The sequence below is a fragment of the Gobius niger genome, assembly GCF_951799975.1.
Source record: "Gobius niger genome assembly, chromosome: 2".
Classification (NCBI taxonomy): domain Eukaryota; kingdom Metazoa; phylum Chordata; class Actinopteri; order Gobiiformes; family Gobiidae; genus Gobius; species Gobius niger.
Genome location: NC_136853.1, coordinates 14,439,663 through 14,456,842, shown reverse-complemented (window position 1 = coordinate 14,456,842; position 17,180 = coordinate 14,439,663). Strand labels below are relative to the sequence as shown.

Genomic DNA, 17,180 nt, shown 5'->3' with positions numbered 1-17,180 from the left:
ATGTATATATAAATATGGTAATGATGGTACTATATGGGGCAGTGTCAGATGGCAGCAATAATCTAGTGCTATTGGATGCTCAAGAATACACAGTACAAAGTATTGTAGAACAGCATTCTTAAACTTTGATTTTATACATCAGAAGACTATGTAAAGTGATTTCCAATGTTTGATTATGGTTATGTATCTATAGCTTAAACCATGTGTTGAATATGGTTATTTATCTATATCTATATCTATATTATACCATAATGAGTTGGTTTCATAGAACAAACCGGAATGTAAACACACAGCAGTTGTAAAGTTTGTGGGTAAGTTGGATGGGGGTTGGCATAAATAAGCATTGTTTGCTTCAGCCACTCCTTTTTGGGCATTATTGTGTATCTTTCTTTTTTGTCTAATAACTTGGAACTTGGAATTGCTCAAATAAACTAAACTAAAAAAGAAATACAGGCGATACAGTCCATCTGGAGAGGGTATTGCACCTGTGCACAGGTACAATATGACATTTAAGTCTGACCTTTTGAACCCGCGAGTGTCAACTGGTATCGCCTTCACAAGCTCAGGGTTAGGGTATCATATCAACATACATTTATAATCAAATAAATTGCACTTCATCCCTCATATAAATCATGCATTCATTTGTAAGGACCACGCCACAATAGAAGGCGTAATTAAAGAACAACGGAGCGTAATCGACGACCCTCATCTCGGGCGCGCACCAGCTCTGCAGGAGCAGCATTGAGGGATGGATCAAATGCAAAGGAATAGTTTCTCAAGAGAGACCTGACGAGTTTGGTTTGAAAAGGTAATTATCATATTGTCCACCAGATGGCGGTATGAGACAACAAGCAACAATGTTCTGTACAGAACAGGTCCACTGGCCTTGAAAACCCAGGCGTGAATCACCTTCTCCTGACTGAAATTACACTTGCCAACTATTTCTATTTAGGTTTAAAGTGCATGAAAGAAAAGCGTGATTATTTGTAAGACATGATTTTATAGGCCTTCTGTGATTTCAACTTTTATTCCCCCTCCATATGTACAATTATTGCATGTTGCATCACCGCCTTTGACATGGTTCTCGGTTTTATTTTATTTGACTTGGTTTTGACTAGAATATTCTTTAGATAGGCTGAACATGAGCTTATTTTATCTACCACTGAAGATGATCAAATATTCATATGCGCTCCTGTAATGGATGCAAAGAGAGAAGAGGCAATAGCCATCCTTTTTTACCAGGCACATTGTATACTGTTATTGGAGTTGTCACTCAGTGCCACCTGGGTGCCTTCATTTGGTTGTCAAAGATGATGAGCACAGAGCACTGGCTCTGCTTCACACCAGGCTGAGCGCGCAGACTGTGAGGAAACACATCACTCACTGATCTTCGGGAGGTGGCTCAGCCAGAAGAAGGGTTGATGTAGATGTTCTTGCGACCTCATTTTCCCACGAAGCACAATGCAAACTACTGTAACTTTGTTCTAACCTCACCATAGCCATGACTTAAGAGAAGAAGACGTTTGAAACAGACGAAGGACTGGATGAGGTCTGCAGCAAATGTTCGCCGTCATGAGCACACTGCGTGCGTGACTGCTCTGTGCAGGCAGAGGGAGAGAGGGAGGAGAGAGGAACGAGTGGAGGACTGTAGGATATAGAAGGGGGAGGGGAGGCAGTGCAGCGCAGTGCGAGCAGACTGTACGTGTAGCAGCCGCGGCACACGCAGCAGCAGCCACGCCACTAGCTGTAGCATCTTTGTGGTGTAGGAGACGATCTGGCTGTAGCATCTCTGTCATCCCCCCGCTCCCACACAGCTCCCAGCCTCTGAAGCTCATGCGGCGCTGGTTGTCAGAGGGGAGGGAGTAAGGGGCTCCGGGAGAGGGCCACAGGCAGAGGGAACAGGGCCCACACCACGGGAGGCTGGAGCCACGGTGACAGTAGCACAAGCAGCACCAGAGCGGCACCATGGCGCAAGCTGCCAAGCAGCTCCGCAAGACCAAGGACCTCGCGGAGGCCGCCGCCCAGGAGCAGAGGGAGAAGGAGGAGGAGAAGATCAAAAAGAGGAATCGATCCAGGGACCGTAGACGCAAGGTATGGCTGACAGTCTCCAGAGAACTCCATCTCCACCTGATCTCACTGTTTCACCCTGTTCTCACTCTGATGAAAAAGAAGGTTTCATTTTTACATGGTTCTTCTGGTGTCTGCAGAGTGTTTATGGGGTTCACATTGCAGCCCATATTTTCTTGCACAGGGGAGAAAGCCTGTCTGGAGTGTAGAGGAAAGACATTAGCCTAATACCTGTGAGCAGTGTGAAGTCTCTACTTCAGCATTATTCTGATGATCTGTTTGGCCACAGCTCATTCATTTGGGCATCGCCGATTTTCTTCTTTTTATTATTATTATTATTATTTTTTGCTGTGACTTATAGCCATGGACTGCTTTGCTTTCCCCACCACTGTGTATTAGATGCGTGCCCTCCCCATACTACAATTCTTTTTTTTTTTACATTGTGGGAAGTAAAATGGAGGGAGATCAGGGAGATGCTCAGTCGGTACATTTTTTATATAGTGATGTGATCTGATAATATGGATATGATGAGACACAAACGCGCTCTCTTTAAGCCTTGGTCCTAACTCCCTCCCTACTCAGCACTCAAGCTGTGCCTCAAGGTCTACATTTTTTTGGCTTGTGCTGGTGCTGTGCAAGACAGTGGTGCAAGACCGATTTCTGATCATTATTTCAGGTGTCAATGTATAGATTGTGATTAATAGCAGAACTTTTCAGTGCATGGCATGAACAGAGAGAGGTCTTGTGTTTTGTTTTATTTTTATGAGGCTAAAACTGGCCTCAATATTTATAAAAATCACTGCTTTTTTTTTTTTTTTTACATTTATTTATAGTTTTTAATGTTTTTGAACCAGCATCTAATCGGGTTTGACAGACGGTCTAGATTTGTTCTTAAAAAACAAACAAAAAAAGAGTTGCTTGTCATCCAAACTAATTAAGAAGCTATTTGAATTTGTCTTCTGTTCTTGTAAACATGGACCTCACAATGAGGGGATGATGCTAAATCTAGAATGAAAAAGGAGGGATCACATATGTTTAAATGTTCTGGTAATTACGGTTTCCACTGGACGTACGTCTTGCTCAACAGCATAATGGCTCTCTCTTTCAACTCAAAGGTCATCGACTGTTCCAGTGCCAGCTGAGATTGTATCACATGATGGGAGAGGTTGGACACTTGTACCGTTTTAGTGTGGGCTGGTACTTGGGCTCCTTCAGGTGGTGCTCAGGGTCATCTGCCATTTGAGACTTTATTATTTCTATTAGAGATTATTTAATATATGCTTTGGTAGTGCATTAATTTGAGCATGTTTCTTGTTTAGACAATGCTTTACATCAAGTTTAGATCTAGTTCAGTCCAATTTAAATCTGTTTTAGACACTTTCCACACCTCATTGAGACTGTTTTGATCTAGATCTAGGCCTGGTGATACTGGGAAGGTCAAACATATTATAAAGTGGTACTGCTTGGACATGCTGTTTATGCCGCTGAATAACTGCTGACCATTAAAGTGCAAAGCCAGAGGTTTTGGACTTAATCTACAGCTTTACTTCTGCCTTTTTCACTTAGATGTTTGGAAAGGGCACCTGTTGTAACCTAGTTGTAACTGATGTTGTAAGTATGTTGTTGTCTACAGTGCTCCAAATGAGACCTGTCAGAAAATTGTCTTGATCTTTTTGAGAAGCAATGACTAAACCGTAAAGTAAGCTAGGCACCGATTAAGGTAAAGGACAAAGCAGTTCACTGAGTATAGTCCTCCTTAACACCAGTATCGACCACTTGTTGTTTCAGTCATGGACAGAATCTTTGTAGTTGGTCGGTAGGATTTCCAAGCGTCAAGCTCTTCCCATAGGCTCGACTATAGCATATCCGGATCTCTGTTAATAACTGGGGTGTTCCCACTGTATGAGTGTGCTTATGTGTGTCACCTCTTCGAGTGTGTGCCGAGCTTCGGGGTATATCTACTCCACTTACGAAATCACATGGATAACCAACGTTAATTAGCCAGGCAAAAGATCCCCTCTTTGACGGAGTCTGTTTGCTGATCTGCATCATATGCTGTAAAATGGTTGTAGCAGATTCTATTCTTTACATTAATAACGTTTTTTACGCACACGTTTCGATAGATAACAGATGTTGAAAACACTATATTCATTTGGGTAACGGCTACAGAGAGAAAAGCATTTATGTCCAGCCAGGTTTGTGAATATTGGTCGCATTCTATTTTCTCTTGTTTCAAGGCTTCAAAGAAACATGACCGCACATCGCTCATAAATTCAGAGCTACAACAAACGATTCATTTGCTGGGAAGATGATACTCTACTACTCCAAGACCTTTCATTGGCCCGTGAGTTTCATTGGAACCTAATTTATGAGAAGACTGCATCATAGAAATGCAGAATTTTCTTCATGTTTTCTGTTCCTTGATATGTTGTGGTTAATATTCAATGCACTTTCGGGGTTGGGATCTTCCCCGTGCCTTCCCCATGGTCATACAAGGCTGTGACAAAAATGATTGCATGTATGTGGTCTGATGGTTTTATCTCCTTTGAGGAAAGAGAAGGCAGATGAACCAAGGTCGAGGCAGCCCAGCCCACAGTCTATATTTACCTGCATGCCTAGGATTACAGTGCAGCATCTGCCTACTCCAACATTGCTCTACACCTGCCTCCATTCACTGGCCCCGATCTGTAGGACCTGTTCAAACCGATGCAGGAGAATGCAAGAATAGAACTGTGACAAGTGATATTTATCAGACTCTCTCCTTATCTTGGCTCAGTGTCATATTTGGATCCGAGGATCAGAAAGTTTTAGATAACGCCACTATGATGAATGTGTGAGATTAACTCTATGTTTTATTTATTTAAAACTTATTACAATGTATTTACAAAGAATATAATTTCCAGGGGAGTCCTGGCCCCAGAGGGGAACCTATTTTTATTGGTGGGGAAACCGGAGTGCCTGGTGGAAACCTATGCAGACACGGGGAGAACATGTAAACTCCACACAGAAAGGCCCCGTCTATGTGGGAATGGAACCCCAGAACCTTATTCTTCGCCCATATGGTCAGACAAATACTGGTAGCCATTTTTTAAAACTGACCATCTATTATGTTGATGTTTCAAATGAGTCCTTCAATTTACACGTTTAATCTTTTTTTTTTACTTTGCCCAAGAACAAAACGACATGCACGATACAAACCGCAGACCCTCTGGTCATGATCTGTGCCACTGTTGCAGAACATACACACTTTCCAGCTGTGTGATTACTATTTTTTACAACACTTTTCACAGGACACACTCAAAGCTAACCAATAAAAAAGGGACAATTTTTCATTGACTCCTTACTGGGCAGTGGTTACTCTTGAGATAGACTTACAGAAGCGCCATCAGACCCTCCAATCATAGATAAGTGGCATTCACGGTCTTCCATCCAGGTATCAACCAGGCCCATCCCTGCTTAGCTTCAAAGATCTGACGAGATTGAGCACATAATATACATCATCAATTTAGTAATAAATTCATACTTACTGTCAGACATCAAGTTACGACTTTAACAGACTTTGCACTTTTCTTTATCTTCAAAGTTGTTTCAGGCTATTTACACATCCCACAATGCTGACACACGAATAGTTGATTCAGTTTCTGTTCGGTTCCCAGCCCTCTCAGTGGCTACGTTTACATGAAGATCCAAAAGTCTGATCATGATCTGGTTTCTGGAGTTCTCAGATTATTGACGCGGCATGTAAACAGCAAAATCTGATATACTACATTATCAGATTTTCACACGTCTGCATAAACTAACCAGGAAAATACAGCAAAGAGGCCAAACTAATGTCACTAATGTCAAGATTAAAAGATATGAAGACAGGATTACAGACAATGCACTACTGTTGAGCTCCCAAAGAATTTATTCAGCACCACACGGTAACATTTCGGGCGTCACTAACCCTTTATCAGACAAGATTAAAAGATATAAACATAAACATAAAAAAAAAGATAAAAACACAAAAGTTATCCATGAAATAAATCTATAATCTGTTTGTAGAGAAAGTAAAGTGTGTTTCCAACAGGGCACTCCACATTATGGCAGAATATTACTCCATAATATTGCGAGTTATTCCGCTCTGTGATTACATACTGTTTAAATCATAGCTCCCTTCTCTTCAACCTTACATTTTAACAAAAATTGAAGCACTGTTTGTGGTATTTGTATTTACTTAACTTTACTACTACAATAATTACTAAAGAAAATAAGACATATCTGACTAAACCGGCGCTGTATCTACTCAGCTACCAAGCTGCTGCCACATGGACAGCAGTTTGACTCCTCGTCTAAATATGGAGGCGCAATCATTCTCCACCTGGTTCTGCAGGTGGGCCAAATTGAATTAAGGAGTGCGGAGATATTTCAGTTGCTCTAACAATCCAAATTTGCACTGGCTCATGTAGAACCCTGAGCTTTGGATTCTCAGTTTTCTGAAGATAATGTAAACGCATCAGATCTGATTACTGAGTCCTCCAGGTATCTGATTTGTCTGACCATGTAAACCCAGCCAGTACAGCAGTTTTTGGATGTTGATGTAAGACGTGATTTGGTCATTGAGCGGTCCCTGGTCAGGCCTGGAGCAGTGGGTCCCTGTTAATCCGAAGATCCATCTCCATAGTTAGCGAGGCCGGCAGTTTGAACATGCAGAGGGAGGAGGCGCCGCTGTAAATCTATTGGTGCAAAGTTTATTTTGACCCTGGGGTCGTGTAGCCGGCAGTCAGAGGTGATGGATGTTACCATGGTGATCACTCTGTGTCAAGACACATGGGAGCAAGAAGTCAGATGAGAAGGATGTGGTTGTACCTCATTGTATCAAGATGTATGAATTTGACCCTTGGAAAGCTACTATTCTACCTGTCTTCAGTCAGTGTGATCTTACATGATTACAGGATTTTGTATTTGAACTCAGTGCATAGAATACTTAAAGATTAGGTTTCATGGTTGATGTAAAATGAGTTGGTTATAAATTAAAGAATTCAAAACAAAATATGACTTGTTTTGAAAGATGAAAACCAAAGATATTTAACAAAACTCTTGATAGGACATGGCCATAGTAATATGTTTGTTAAGTGATGTCATCATTCCACTTCCGGGTCCAAAGGAACTTTAGCCCTATTCACTATAATGGGATTTAGCTGATTTTAACCTGCTGTGGAGCCGACTACAAGGCTCCTTCTAAACCAGTGTTTTTCAACCTTTTTTGAGCCAAGGTACATTTTTTTCATTGAAAAAATCACGAGGCACACCACCACCAGAAAATGTTAAAAAAAATGAAACTCTGTAGCCTATATTCATTCGTTCTCTTCAAAGTGTCTTGAATAGAAACACCGTATAGTCTCGCTAGTCACAATGCCCTAATACATGAGTATTACACGGTTACTCTGCCAATCACTAGACGGCACAGACACTCGAAAACGGTACATTATTTGTGGATAATAATGCATTTGTTTAAAAAAAAAAAAAAAAAAAACTAGATGAAATTGGATAATTTCCCAAGGCACACCAGACAATATCTCACGGCACACTGTGCCATGAGATCTAAACATCTGATCACACAGAAATATTACATTTACTCTCGATTTCTTCTAGTTAATGGTAGTTTCTGGTTTAGAATTCTGTCCCTTCTCATCCAGTGCAATGTAATCAAATAAGAAACACCACTTATTTCGTTGATAGCCTATGTTTTTTATCTATTTTTAGTTATTTAGTGACACTTTGATAATTGTGACTGACCTTAAAAAGAATGAAACTATGTCATATGGCTAGGAAATAGCGTTTTTGTAGTTTTTCAAGTTTTACATTTGTTCAGGTTTAGGGCCCCAAATCTGATGTTTAAAGTAAAACATTTTAAATGTTAATGATTATGCTGCTGATCCACAAATACTACTTGTTTTACACAAGAGCAAACGTTTAGTAAATGCAAAAAAAAAAAAAAAGTAACATACGTAATCTTTCTAAAAAAGATTAAAGGTTGGGAGTTACTTTCAGTTGTCATATGCACAGCTAAACAAAAACCGTCTTTAGTCTGGACATCTTTAGACTTTTTCCCCTATTGTTCCCCGCACCCACCAGAGACCACTCCCTGAAGTACTCAGTCCAAGATGGTTCATTTGGAAACAACATGTCAGAGATGGACTGTCAGCAATTAACAAAGTGTGACACAAACTGCCATTTATCTTGCCATCATGTTCAACGTGTGAGTAATGCATGAAGAGCGCACTTGAAACCAAGCATGTAACTTGATAATGCACATATAAAAATACTTCCAAAGCAGCTGATGGGTTTAATTTACCACATTAGGGCTCTTTCCCAAAAATCATTATCAGAGGAGTGAAACAGATACTGGCTGGCACTGTGCCCCACGCTCTGATATGCTCCAACACACACAGACCTGAGCTGGGCATTATGTAATGGAATTAGTGCTTCTCAAGGTCTGGAGACGCACGTAGTCTACAAGAGACCACTAATGCGTCAAAGCACGCAGTATGTTGGCTAATGGCCACTATGTGAGAGAGAAAATTGTGTTTCTGTGTCGAAGCAATACTGAATAGAATCACTGAAATTTAAAATGCAGCGATGGGTCTAGAGTAGAGGGCATAGAAAGGATACTAGTACTAGTGAATTAACCAATATTGTTTTCGGTATTACCATTTATATCTCAACCAGAAATATAAATAATTTACAAAACACACTAATTGTTATGTTGTTTACGTTTCAGAGATTCAAAGATTTTTTTTATTTGTCGATTCATTTGTCAATTAATTGAACAAAAGTCCACAACAATCTCTTTTTTGTGTGTTTTAAGCCTAAACACAACTTTTCTTTTGACTGCCTACAATTATTGAGCACTAATATACAGCAATTTGTTTTCAAGGGTGACCCATCTGTTTTTTTGGGCCACAAAGGCTTAATAACTGGACAAGCAGATGTTTACCACTGAAATAAAACAGTGATGAAAAGTGAACAAGTGTTTTATGATCTAGTAAATTTTATCCGCGACAATTGCGCTATGAAAACCAGCTGCTGCTCAATCACATTCACACCACTTGCATCAGCAGTCATCGATGATTGTCAGACAGTGAATACAACGGCCAAGTCACACTGCTGCGCCTGGACATCAGCTGTTCCTTATGGGTGTCAGACCTCAAAGCCACACTGTAGAACAATCAGGTGACACGCGACAGTGACATTATCAGCAACACACACATTTCTCCTGCCCAGCCGGACCCCAGCAATGCTATTTTTGTGATGGGTGATAAAAACAAGCATTTGGGACGCCTAATGTGGCACCCAATAAAACTACATATACTGTCTGAATGTGTAGTGAAATAGATAACTTAACAGGGTTCGATGCGGTGGGAGGAGAAGGGGAGGCTGTTCACAGAAAGAAGCATCTCACCAGCCGGGTGTACAAAGCGGCTTGCTCGGTGTGGTAGCTCCTTGCAGAAGGCATAAGTTGGGTGCCAGGGATGAGAGGGGCCCCCAGGGATACAGATGGCTCTGCGAGTGAGAGACTCAGGTGAATGCTTGTGATATCTGTGACTGACCTCCTGCACAGGCGCCCAGTCAGCTATTGCTTTTTGTCCCGTGCACTGTGGCGTTTTTTGTGTCATCCAGTCTGTTGTTTGTGCATGTTTGACCTTGTAGTGACCCAGTGGCTGTATGAGTGGTCAACACGGCGCCTTCACTTTCCATCACAGTGATTTCTAGGACGCTTCAGGATCGATCGTTTGGAAGGTTTTCACTGCTGACGGACCCTCTCACCAGAAACCCTACAAAACAATTGTCCCTGGTGCGTTGTAGAGGCCCCCGTGATCGAAAGTGAAGGCGCCATGTCGACCACTCAGACAGCCACTGGGTCACTACAAGGTCAAGCATGCACAAATATCAACTTTTTTTTTCCCCATGAGAAGTTGCACAATGCACCTTTAAGTAAATGCCGTTGCTTGTTTTTGTCGACACAGTCTTGACACTAGTTTTGACCCTATGTTTAAAGAAAGGTAAACACATTGGCCCGCTCCTGGAGTCGTGCTCACAGGGTGCGTTTTGAGGTACTTTTCTTAATAAAAATTCACGTAATCCTTTTATTTATTAATTTATTTAATGTGTTAAACATGTAGGGGTAGAAGGTTTTTGCAATACTTCTACTTCAATTGTGTGCTTGCCCTTAGGCTGCGCTATTGCATATCTCTCGGAAGCGCCAGCTTCCCGCCCTGAGAGGATCAAAGAACTGACCGCTCCAATCATACCTGGGGTCCCACTCACCCCTGACCCCTATAAAAGGGGGACTCTCCCTTCAATCGTCTCCTTTTTCTCTCAGCTTTGCTCTGAACTGGATTCAACTTCAAGAATTGACGAAGAATGACTCACCGCACTCCTTCGCTTGAAACCCCGTCGCCCTCCGGCGTCAAGCAGCGGGTTTGCGGGTCCTGCACGGCGCCGCTCCTCGCGGGGGATCAGCACGCTAGCTGCTTCCTCTGCCTGGGCCGGCGCCACTCTGCAGATGACGGTTCCTGTGCCGCTTGCATCGCGCTCCCTCGGGAGGAGCGCGAGCGTCGCCGCGCCTTTTTGGCCCCTGCCTCCCAAGAGTTATCCGATCAGGAATCGGATACTTCGAGCGGGGATTTCCCGGCTCCAGCCTCCCCGGTGCGGGAACGGAGCCCGCCGCCGGTCTCCCCGGCGCGGGAGCGGAGCCCGCCGCCTCCGCCTGTCCCGAGAAGGGACTGGGCTGCGGACGATGAAGATGATCAGCAGCGCTTGTTTGATGAGGACGCACTCTCTCTGTTCTCAGAGGAGATGCAGCCGCGGGAGCGTTACCCCATGGATCGTCTCCCGGGCCTCATCACTTCAGCTGCGGCTCGTATGGAGCTGACGATGCCTCCGCAGCCCCCAGCTCCAGCGTCGGATCTGTTCCGGGACCTGTTTGGCAACACCCGCGGGAGGCAGCGACCGGTGGTCGTGGCCCCTCGCGTGGATTCCCTCCTCCACTACGCTATGCGTGACTGGGGCAGTCCGTACTCTGCCCGCACTCCGGCACTAGCGTACGGTGTGTACGCCACGGTGGAAGGATGGGGCCAGCCGAAGAGCGTCCCCGCCATCGAGGACGGGATTAGAATGTCCCTTCTCCCGTCCTCTTCTCTCTGGCCCGGCGGTAGAGTGGACCTTCCCTCAGAACGGGATAGGTTCACAGCTTCCATTCTTAACCGCTGTTACGCTAACGCTGCACAGGTCGTGGCGTTAGCTAATAATATGGCCCTGCTCACCGCCTCTCTGGACAAGCTCATCCGCGGTCGTGACCAGCTGTCCCGCGAAGAGTTCGAGGAGGCGGAGACCACCATGGCGGCCTTCGCCCGCATGTCACAGGCTCTTGCCCTCGACGGTGGCCGGACCATGTGCGCAGCGCAGGTCGGCTGCCGCCATCTTTGGCTGGGCTTGTCCACGCTGAAGGAGGCGGACAAACGCAGTCTCCTGAGCTTGCCGCTCGACCAGTCCTCCCTCTTCGGTCCTGGCATCCAGGCTATGGTGGACCGCCTGGAGACCGCCGCCAAAGCCTCCGCTCAACTGGCCCATCATTTCCGTCCCCAGCGTGACCATGGCTCCGTTTCACGCCGGCGCTCCGAACGAGGAGGAAGAGGCGGCAGATCTCCCCCTCGTCGAGGCCCCGCGTCCTCCTCACGTGCAGCTCCTCGACGCCCCCAGGTTCCGGATCGTCGGCGCAGCGATGATCCCAGCCCGAGACGTGACCGCCGTCCTGCTCCGGGCTTCAGGGGAGGAAGAGGGGGATATAAGAATGTGAATAAAGGCCGTTCGGCCCGTTACTTCATAAAAGAGCCTACTTCGTGTTCCTTCCTTGCTGAAGGCGCCTCAAGTCTGCCTATTGCCACTCGGAGTGGGAATAGGGTTACCGTCAGCAGGGCTCAGGGGGCCCCGCTGAACGCTCCTTGCCGCTCAGCTCCGCTGCCTGTCAAGGACGCGTGTGAAACGCGCTCTGACTCTTGCACTCGGGCTGCGGCTGGAGCTATCCCTCGTGTCACCGCGGCTGTCGCTACCGCGAGCGCACTGTCTCACATGAGTGAATGTGGGCATACTGCTGCTCTGACAGCGAGACACAGCTCTGATGCGCTGTTCCTCGACAGTGATTGGTCGACTGTACGTAAGACAGCGAACGTGGAAGAAAGAGGGGGCTCGAGCACAATAAGGCCTGTGATTGGCTCTCATACTTCTGCTCAGTGCTCGTCTCCGCGCTCCCGCTCTCTGCCGCTGAGGAGCGGGAGAGGAAAAAGGCGGTATGACATTATGTCAGGCACGTTAGCTCCCCATGATGTTGCAGCTCGTCAGCGTGCTTCTCCAAAAGCCTCGGGGCAGCGGTGTAAGTCTATGTGTAGACCCTCTTCCCTTACACTCCCCACGCGCTCTCTAATCCCCGCTAAGAAGCGTAGATCTGAGCGCGTTCTTTTCTCGGCCGATGAGTCCGCTCTCTCCCGGGAGCGTCAGCCCTTTCGACCAGGGCCCCCCATGCTGCGGCTCACCGCCGAGAGCGGAGCCTGTGGGCGGGCCCGTTTACCCGCTCTCACTCAGTGTCGTGGTACGGCCCCTGACAGAGTTTTACCAGGTCTGGAAAGACACAGGGCTCCTCAGAGCGCCCTGGCTGGACAGAGCGCTCAGAAGAGGATACGCTCTACAATTCTCTCGGAGACCTCCAGGCTTTCGCGGTATCCTCAAGACAAGGTTACGCAGCGCAGCCGAGACAGCGGCGCTCACAAGAGAAGTGGTTTCTCTGCTACAGCGCGGCGCCATAGCAGAGGTGGAGCCGCTCAGTGCGAGGATGGGGTTTTACTCCCCGTATTTCCTCGTTCCCAAAAAGAGCGGCGGTGTGCGGCCCATTCTGGACCTACGGGTTCTCAATCACTACATTGTGAAGAGGCCTTTCCGCATGCTCACGGTGCAGCAGCTGCTGCAATGCGTCAGGCCCGGAGACTGGATGACTTCAGTGGACCTAATGGACGCATACTTCCACATCCCCATTGTCCCAGCGCACAGGAAGTTTCTCCGGTTCGCAGTCGGGGACAAATGCTACGAGTATTGCCGCCTCCCATTTGGCTACTCCCTCGCCCCACGCACCTTCTCGAAGTGTGTGGAGGTAGCGTTGGAGCCGCTTCGCCGTCAGGGTCTCAGAATCCTGACTTACATCGACGATTGGCTTATTCTGGCCTCCTCCCCACAGGAGGCCGAAGCCCACACGGCTGCTGTGCTGAGGCACATTTCTCGGCTGGGGCTGGTTGTCAATCGGGAGAAAAGTCGACTGGCTCCGACCCAGGAATTGGTCTATCTGGGTTTGCGCTTGGATTCCAAGGGCATGAGGGCCTCCCTCTCCCTGGAAAGGCAGTCGGTGATTCTGGATCTGGGTCTACGGGTGTTGGATGGTCCGCGGATTGTACCACGGCGAATCCGCTCCCTGCTCGGCATGATGGCATCAGCCCACCCGGTGGTTCAACTGGGTCTGCTGCATATGAGAGGCCTTCAACGCTGGTTTTCACGCCTCGAGTCCCGCCGTGTGAGGGACTTGACGCGGGTGCGGTTGTCCCCCGCCGCAAGGTCCGACGTAGAATTCTGGTTGGACCCCGAGCGCCTCCATCGAGGGGTCCAAATGGGCTACGTGCTCCATTACACGGAGGTGTTCACAGACGCCTCCCTGACCGGCTGGGGCGGAGTACTGGGCCATCTCACGGCGAGCGGTGTTTGGCCCCCGTCTCCGAGACACATCAACCTCCTAGAGATGGAGGCAGTGCAGAAAGTCCTCCTACACTTTGCCACCCATCTGCAGGGTCGCCACGTGTTAGTTCGGTCGGACAACACCACAGTGGTGGCCTACCTGAACAGGCAGGGGGGGACCAGGTCCCCCGCTCTCCACAGGCTGGCAGCGGAGGTGCTCAACTGGGCGAGCATCCGCTTGGCCTCTCTGAAAGCGCGCCACATTCCCGGATCTCGCAATGTCGGCGCGGACAGGATGTCCAGAGGGGGCGCCCTACGGGACGAATGGGGCCTGGCACCGGAGGTCGCGGCGGAGGTGTGGCTCCGGTTCGGCAGACCAGTGGCCGACCTTTTCGCCAATGCAGAGAACGCACAGTGCCCACTCTGGTTCTCGCTCAGGTCAACAGACGGGCCTCCTCTCGGCGTGGATGCCATGGCCCATCGACCATGGCCGTCCGGCCTGCTTTACGCGTTTCCGCCCCTGCGCCTCATTGCGCCTCTTCTTCACAGAGTGAGGACAGAGGGCACATTCATCCTGCTCATAGCCCCAGACAGTCCGAGTGCCAGGTGGTACCCCGACGTGGTATCAATGGCACAAGGGGATCCGTGGCCCCTCCCAGACAGACCGGACGCTCTGACTCAGGCAGGGGGGGCCCTCCTGTCCCGTCCGGTACTGGGGCGCAGACTGATGGTCTGGAGGCTGAACGGGGGAAGTTGCTAAACCTTGGCCTCCCCTCTTCAGTTGTTGCCACAATTCAGGGTGCTCGGGCCCCGTCTACGACCAGGGCTTACAGGGTCCGTTGGCGTCTTTTCTCTGATTGGTGCTCAGAGAGGGACCTGGACCCTACATCCTGTTCTATACAGGATGTACTGAGTTTTCTCCAGGGTCTGCTGGAGAGAGGCAGGGCCGCCTCAACCCTAGGGGTTTTTGCGGCGGCCATCGTTACCGGGCATGTGGGGTTCGGAGTCCACACAGCTCGCAGTCACCCCTTGGTGAAGCGGTTTCTTCAGGGCGTTCGTAGGCTGAGACCGCCTGTGCGCCGGTCGGTTCCGACCTGGGACCTTCAGACAGTACTGGAGGGCCTCTCGGGGCCCCCGTTTGAACCCATTCGCCAGGCAGGGATGGACTGTCTGTCCTACAAGACTGTGATCCTCTTAGCGCTAACGTCGGCTAAGAGGATGGGTGATCTCTGTGCACTCTCTGTGCACTCTTCCTGCATGTCACTCCCTGAGGGTGATGGGTTGATGGAACTCTGGCCCAACCCGGCTTTTCAACCGAAGGTCATTACGTCCGCCTTCAGGTCCAGGGTGATCAGAATTAGGCCCTTCTTCCCCCCTCCGCACGCGTCGGCGGAGGATGAGCGGCGAAACCGCCTTTGCCCGATCAGAGCGGTACGCCACTATCTTGAGCGGACTGCCAGCTTCAGACGCTCAGATCAATTGTTCGTGGGCTTTGGGGTCAGGAACAAGGGTGCTCCGCTGTCCTCCCAAAGATTGGCCCACTGGATATGCCTTGCCATCCGCGCTGCATATAAGGCACAAGGACTCCCTCCGCCAGCAGTGGTCAGAGCACACTCCACACGTGGGGTTGCAGCTTCTACGGCACTGCTCCATGGCGCTTCGATTGAGGAGGTCTGCATGGCAGCCTCTTGGTCGTCCTCTTCAACGTTTGTGCAGTCATATCTGCAGGACGTTGCTACTGGTTCAGTTGCCCACGCAGTTTTGGGTGATGGACGGTCATGAATTCCCCCCCTCAACCCTATGGTGGTTTGGGAGGGAATGACCTGGATTGGTTTGGCCTTCTTGGTGCTCTTGCGCTCTTGGGAGAGACGCTTCTGAGCTCCTGTTTTTCCTGCATGGTCGGTTCATTGCCTCAGGCGCTCTTGGGAGAGGCGGCCTGGCCGAACTGGACCATATCTTTCCTCGGGTGGCCAGCGCTCTTGGGAGAGGCGGCTTCGGACACCCTTGTTATCAGGGGTGAATCTGCACTAGCGCTCTTGGGAGAGGCGGCTCGTGCAGGCGTCCCCTGATTGTCTTTTTTTCCGGGGTGAGGCGCTCTGGCGTTGTTAACGGCTATCGGCTGCCCCTCACCCTGCCCGTGAGCCCCTGCTACCTAGGGAGCGTTGAGCCGCTCCCTGGGATGCATAGAGTTGCCACGGGCCTGCTCCAATCATGCGAGACCATGCCTGCTGGGAGTACATTGGTCGGCCACGGCTGCGCGTTGCTTTATGCAATAGCGCAGCCTAAGGGCAAGCACACAATTGAAGTAGAAATCTAAGTTACCTATGTAACTATAGTTCTACGAAATGTGTGCGCCGCCCTTAGCTACGGGCCCAGCAGGCACGACCTCTCTTCGATGGCTGAGTTCAAAGGAGACGATTGAAGGGAGAGTCCCCCTTTTATAGGGGTCAGGGGTGAGTGGGACCCCAGGTATGATTGGAGCGGTCAGTTCTTTGATCCTCTCAGGGCGGGAAGCTGGCGCTTCCGAGAGATATGCAATAGCGCAGCCTAAGGGCGGCGCACACATTTCGTAGAACTTTAGTTACATAGGTAACTTAGATTTTTCTGGAATGACACGACTAAATGACATGAGTTCACTGTACACATTTTTTAACACAATAAAACGTAAAACTGTGAGCCACTAAACATGTTCAGATCTCTTAATTTTTTTGTTTTAAGTTAACATTATCACTTAAATAAGCCTTGAAATTGAAAGTTTTATTTGATTGCGAGTAATCTTGAAGCCTTAATCTAAATTTCATCTTGTTCATTTACGTTTCAATGCTAAATATGAGATACAAATCACCACACTTTACGCTGTAGTCCAAATAACCAGCCACTATACAAACGCACCGAGCCGGAAAATCCACACTGCACTTGTATGAATACTTCATTGCTTATTGAATTTTAAAGCGGAGTTGGATGAGAGTGCAGCCTACGTATGTGTGTGTTCCTCCTCCATGCCCTGGATGCTTTTCTCAATGAGCTACATCTGTCACTGTTACCCTATATGACATTTCTCATTTCTCCCTGCTTCCTTTTCCATACGACAAATACGCAAATTGTAGAACTATACTCTTGTATATCTTGTATAGGAGCAGTTTGATTGTCGCACTACTGCATTGTGTCAAATCGGTTTAAAGGCAGCCGGTGTTGAGCAACGATAAGCTGTTTGCTCTCTTGAGTCCTGTACCGGCTACAGTCAGCAGAACCTGCTCAGATGGCCTCATTCTTATGCATGGAAATACAGCGACCATTTAGCTGAATAAAAAAATTAAATCCAATTGAGGGCTGGTCTTTGTGATAACCTGCTATTT

General features: G+C 48.0%; 1 protein-coding gene across 1 annotated transcript in view; it reads left to right on the top strand.

Annotated features, from left to right (window-relative positions):
- Positions 1–1,487: 1,487 nt before the first annotated feature.
- Positions 1,488–17,180, top strand: part of ank1b (ankyrin 1, erythrocytic b) — a 66,815-nt gene continuing 51,122 nt past the window's right edge. The window contains exon 1 of the mRNA XM_079551634.1: positions 1,488–2,091. Coding sequence (XP_079407760.1) covers positions 1,966–2,091 — 126 coding nt within the window. The 5' untranslated portion in view covers positions 1,488–1,965. The remainder of the gene's footprint in view (positions 2,092–17,180) is intronic.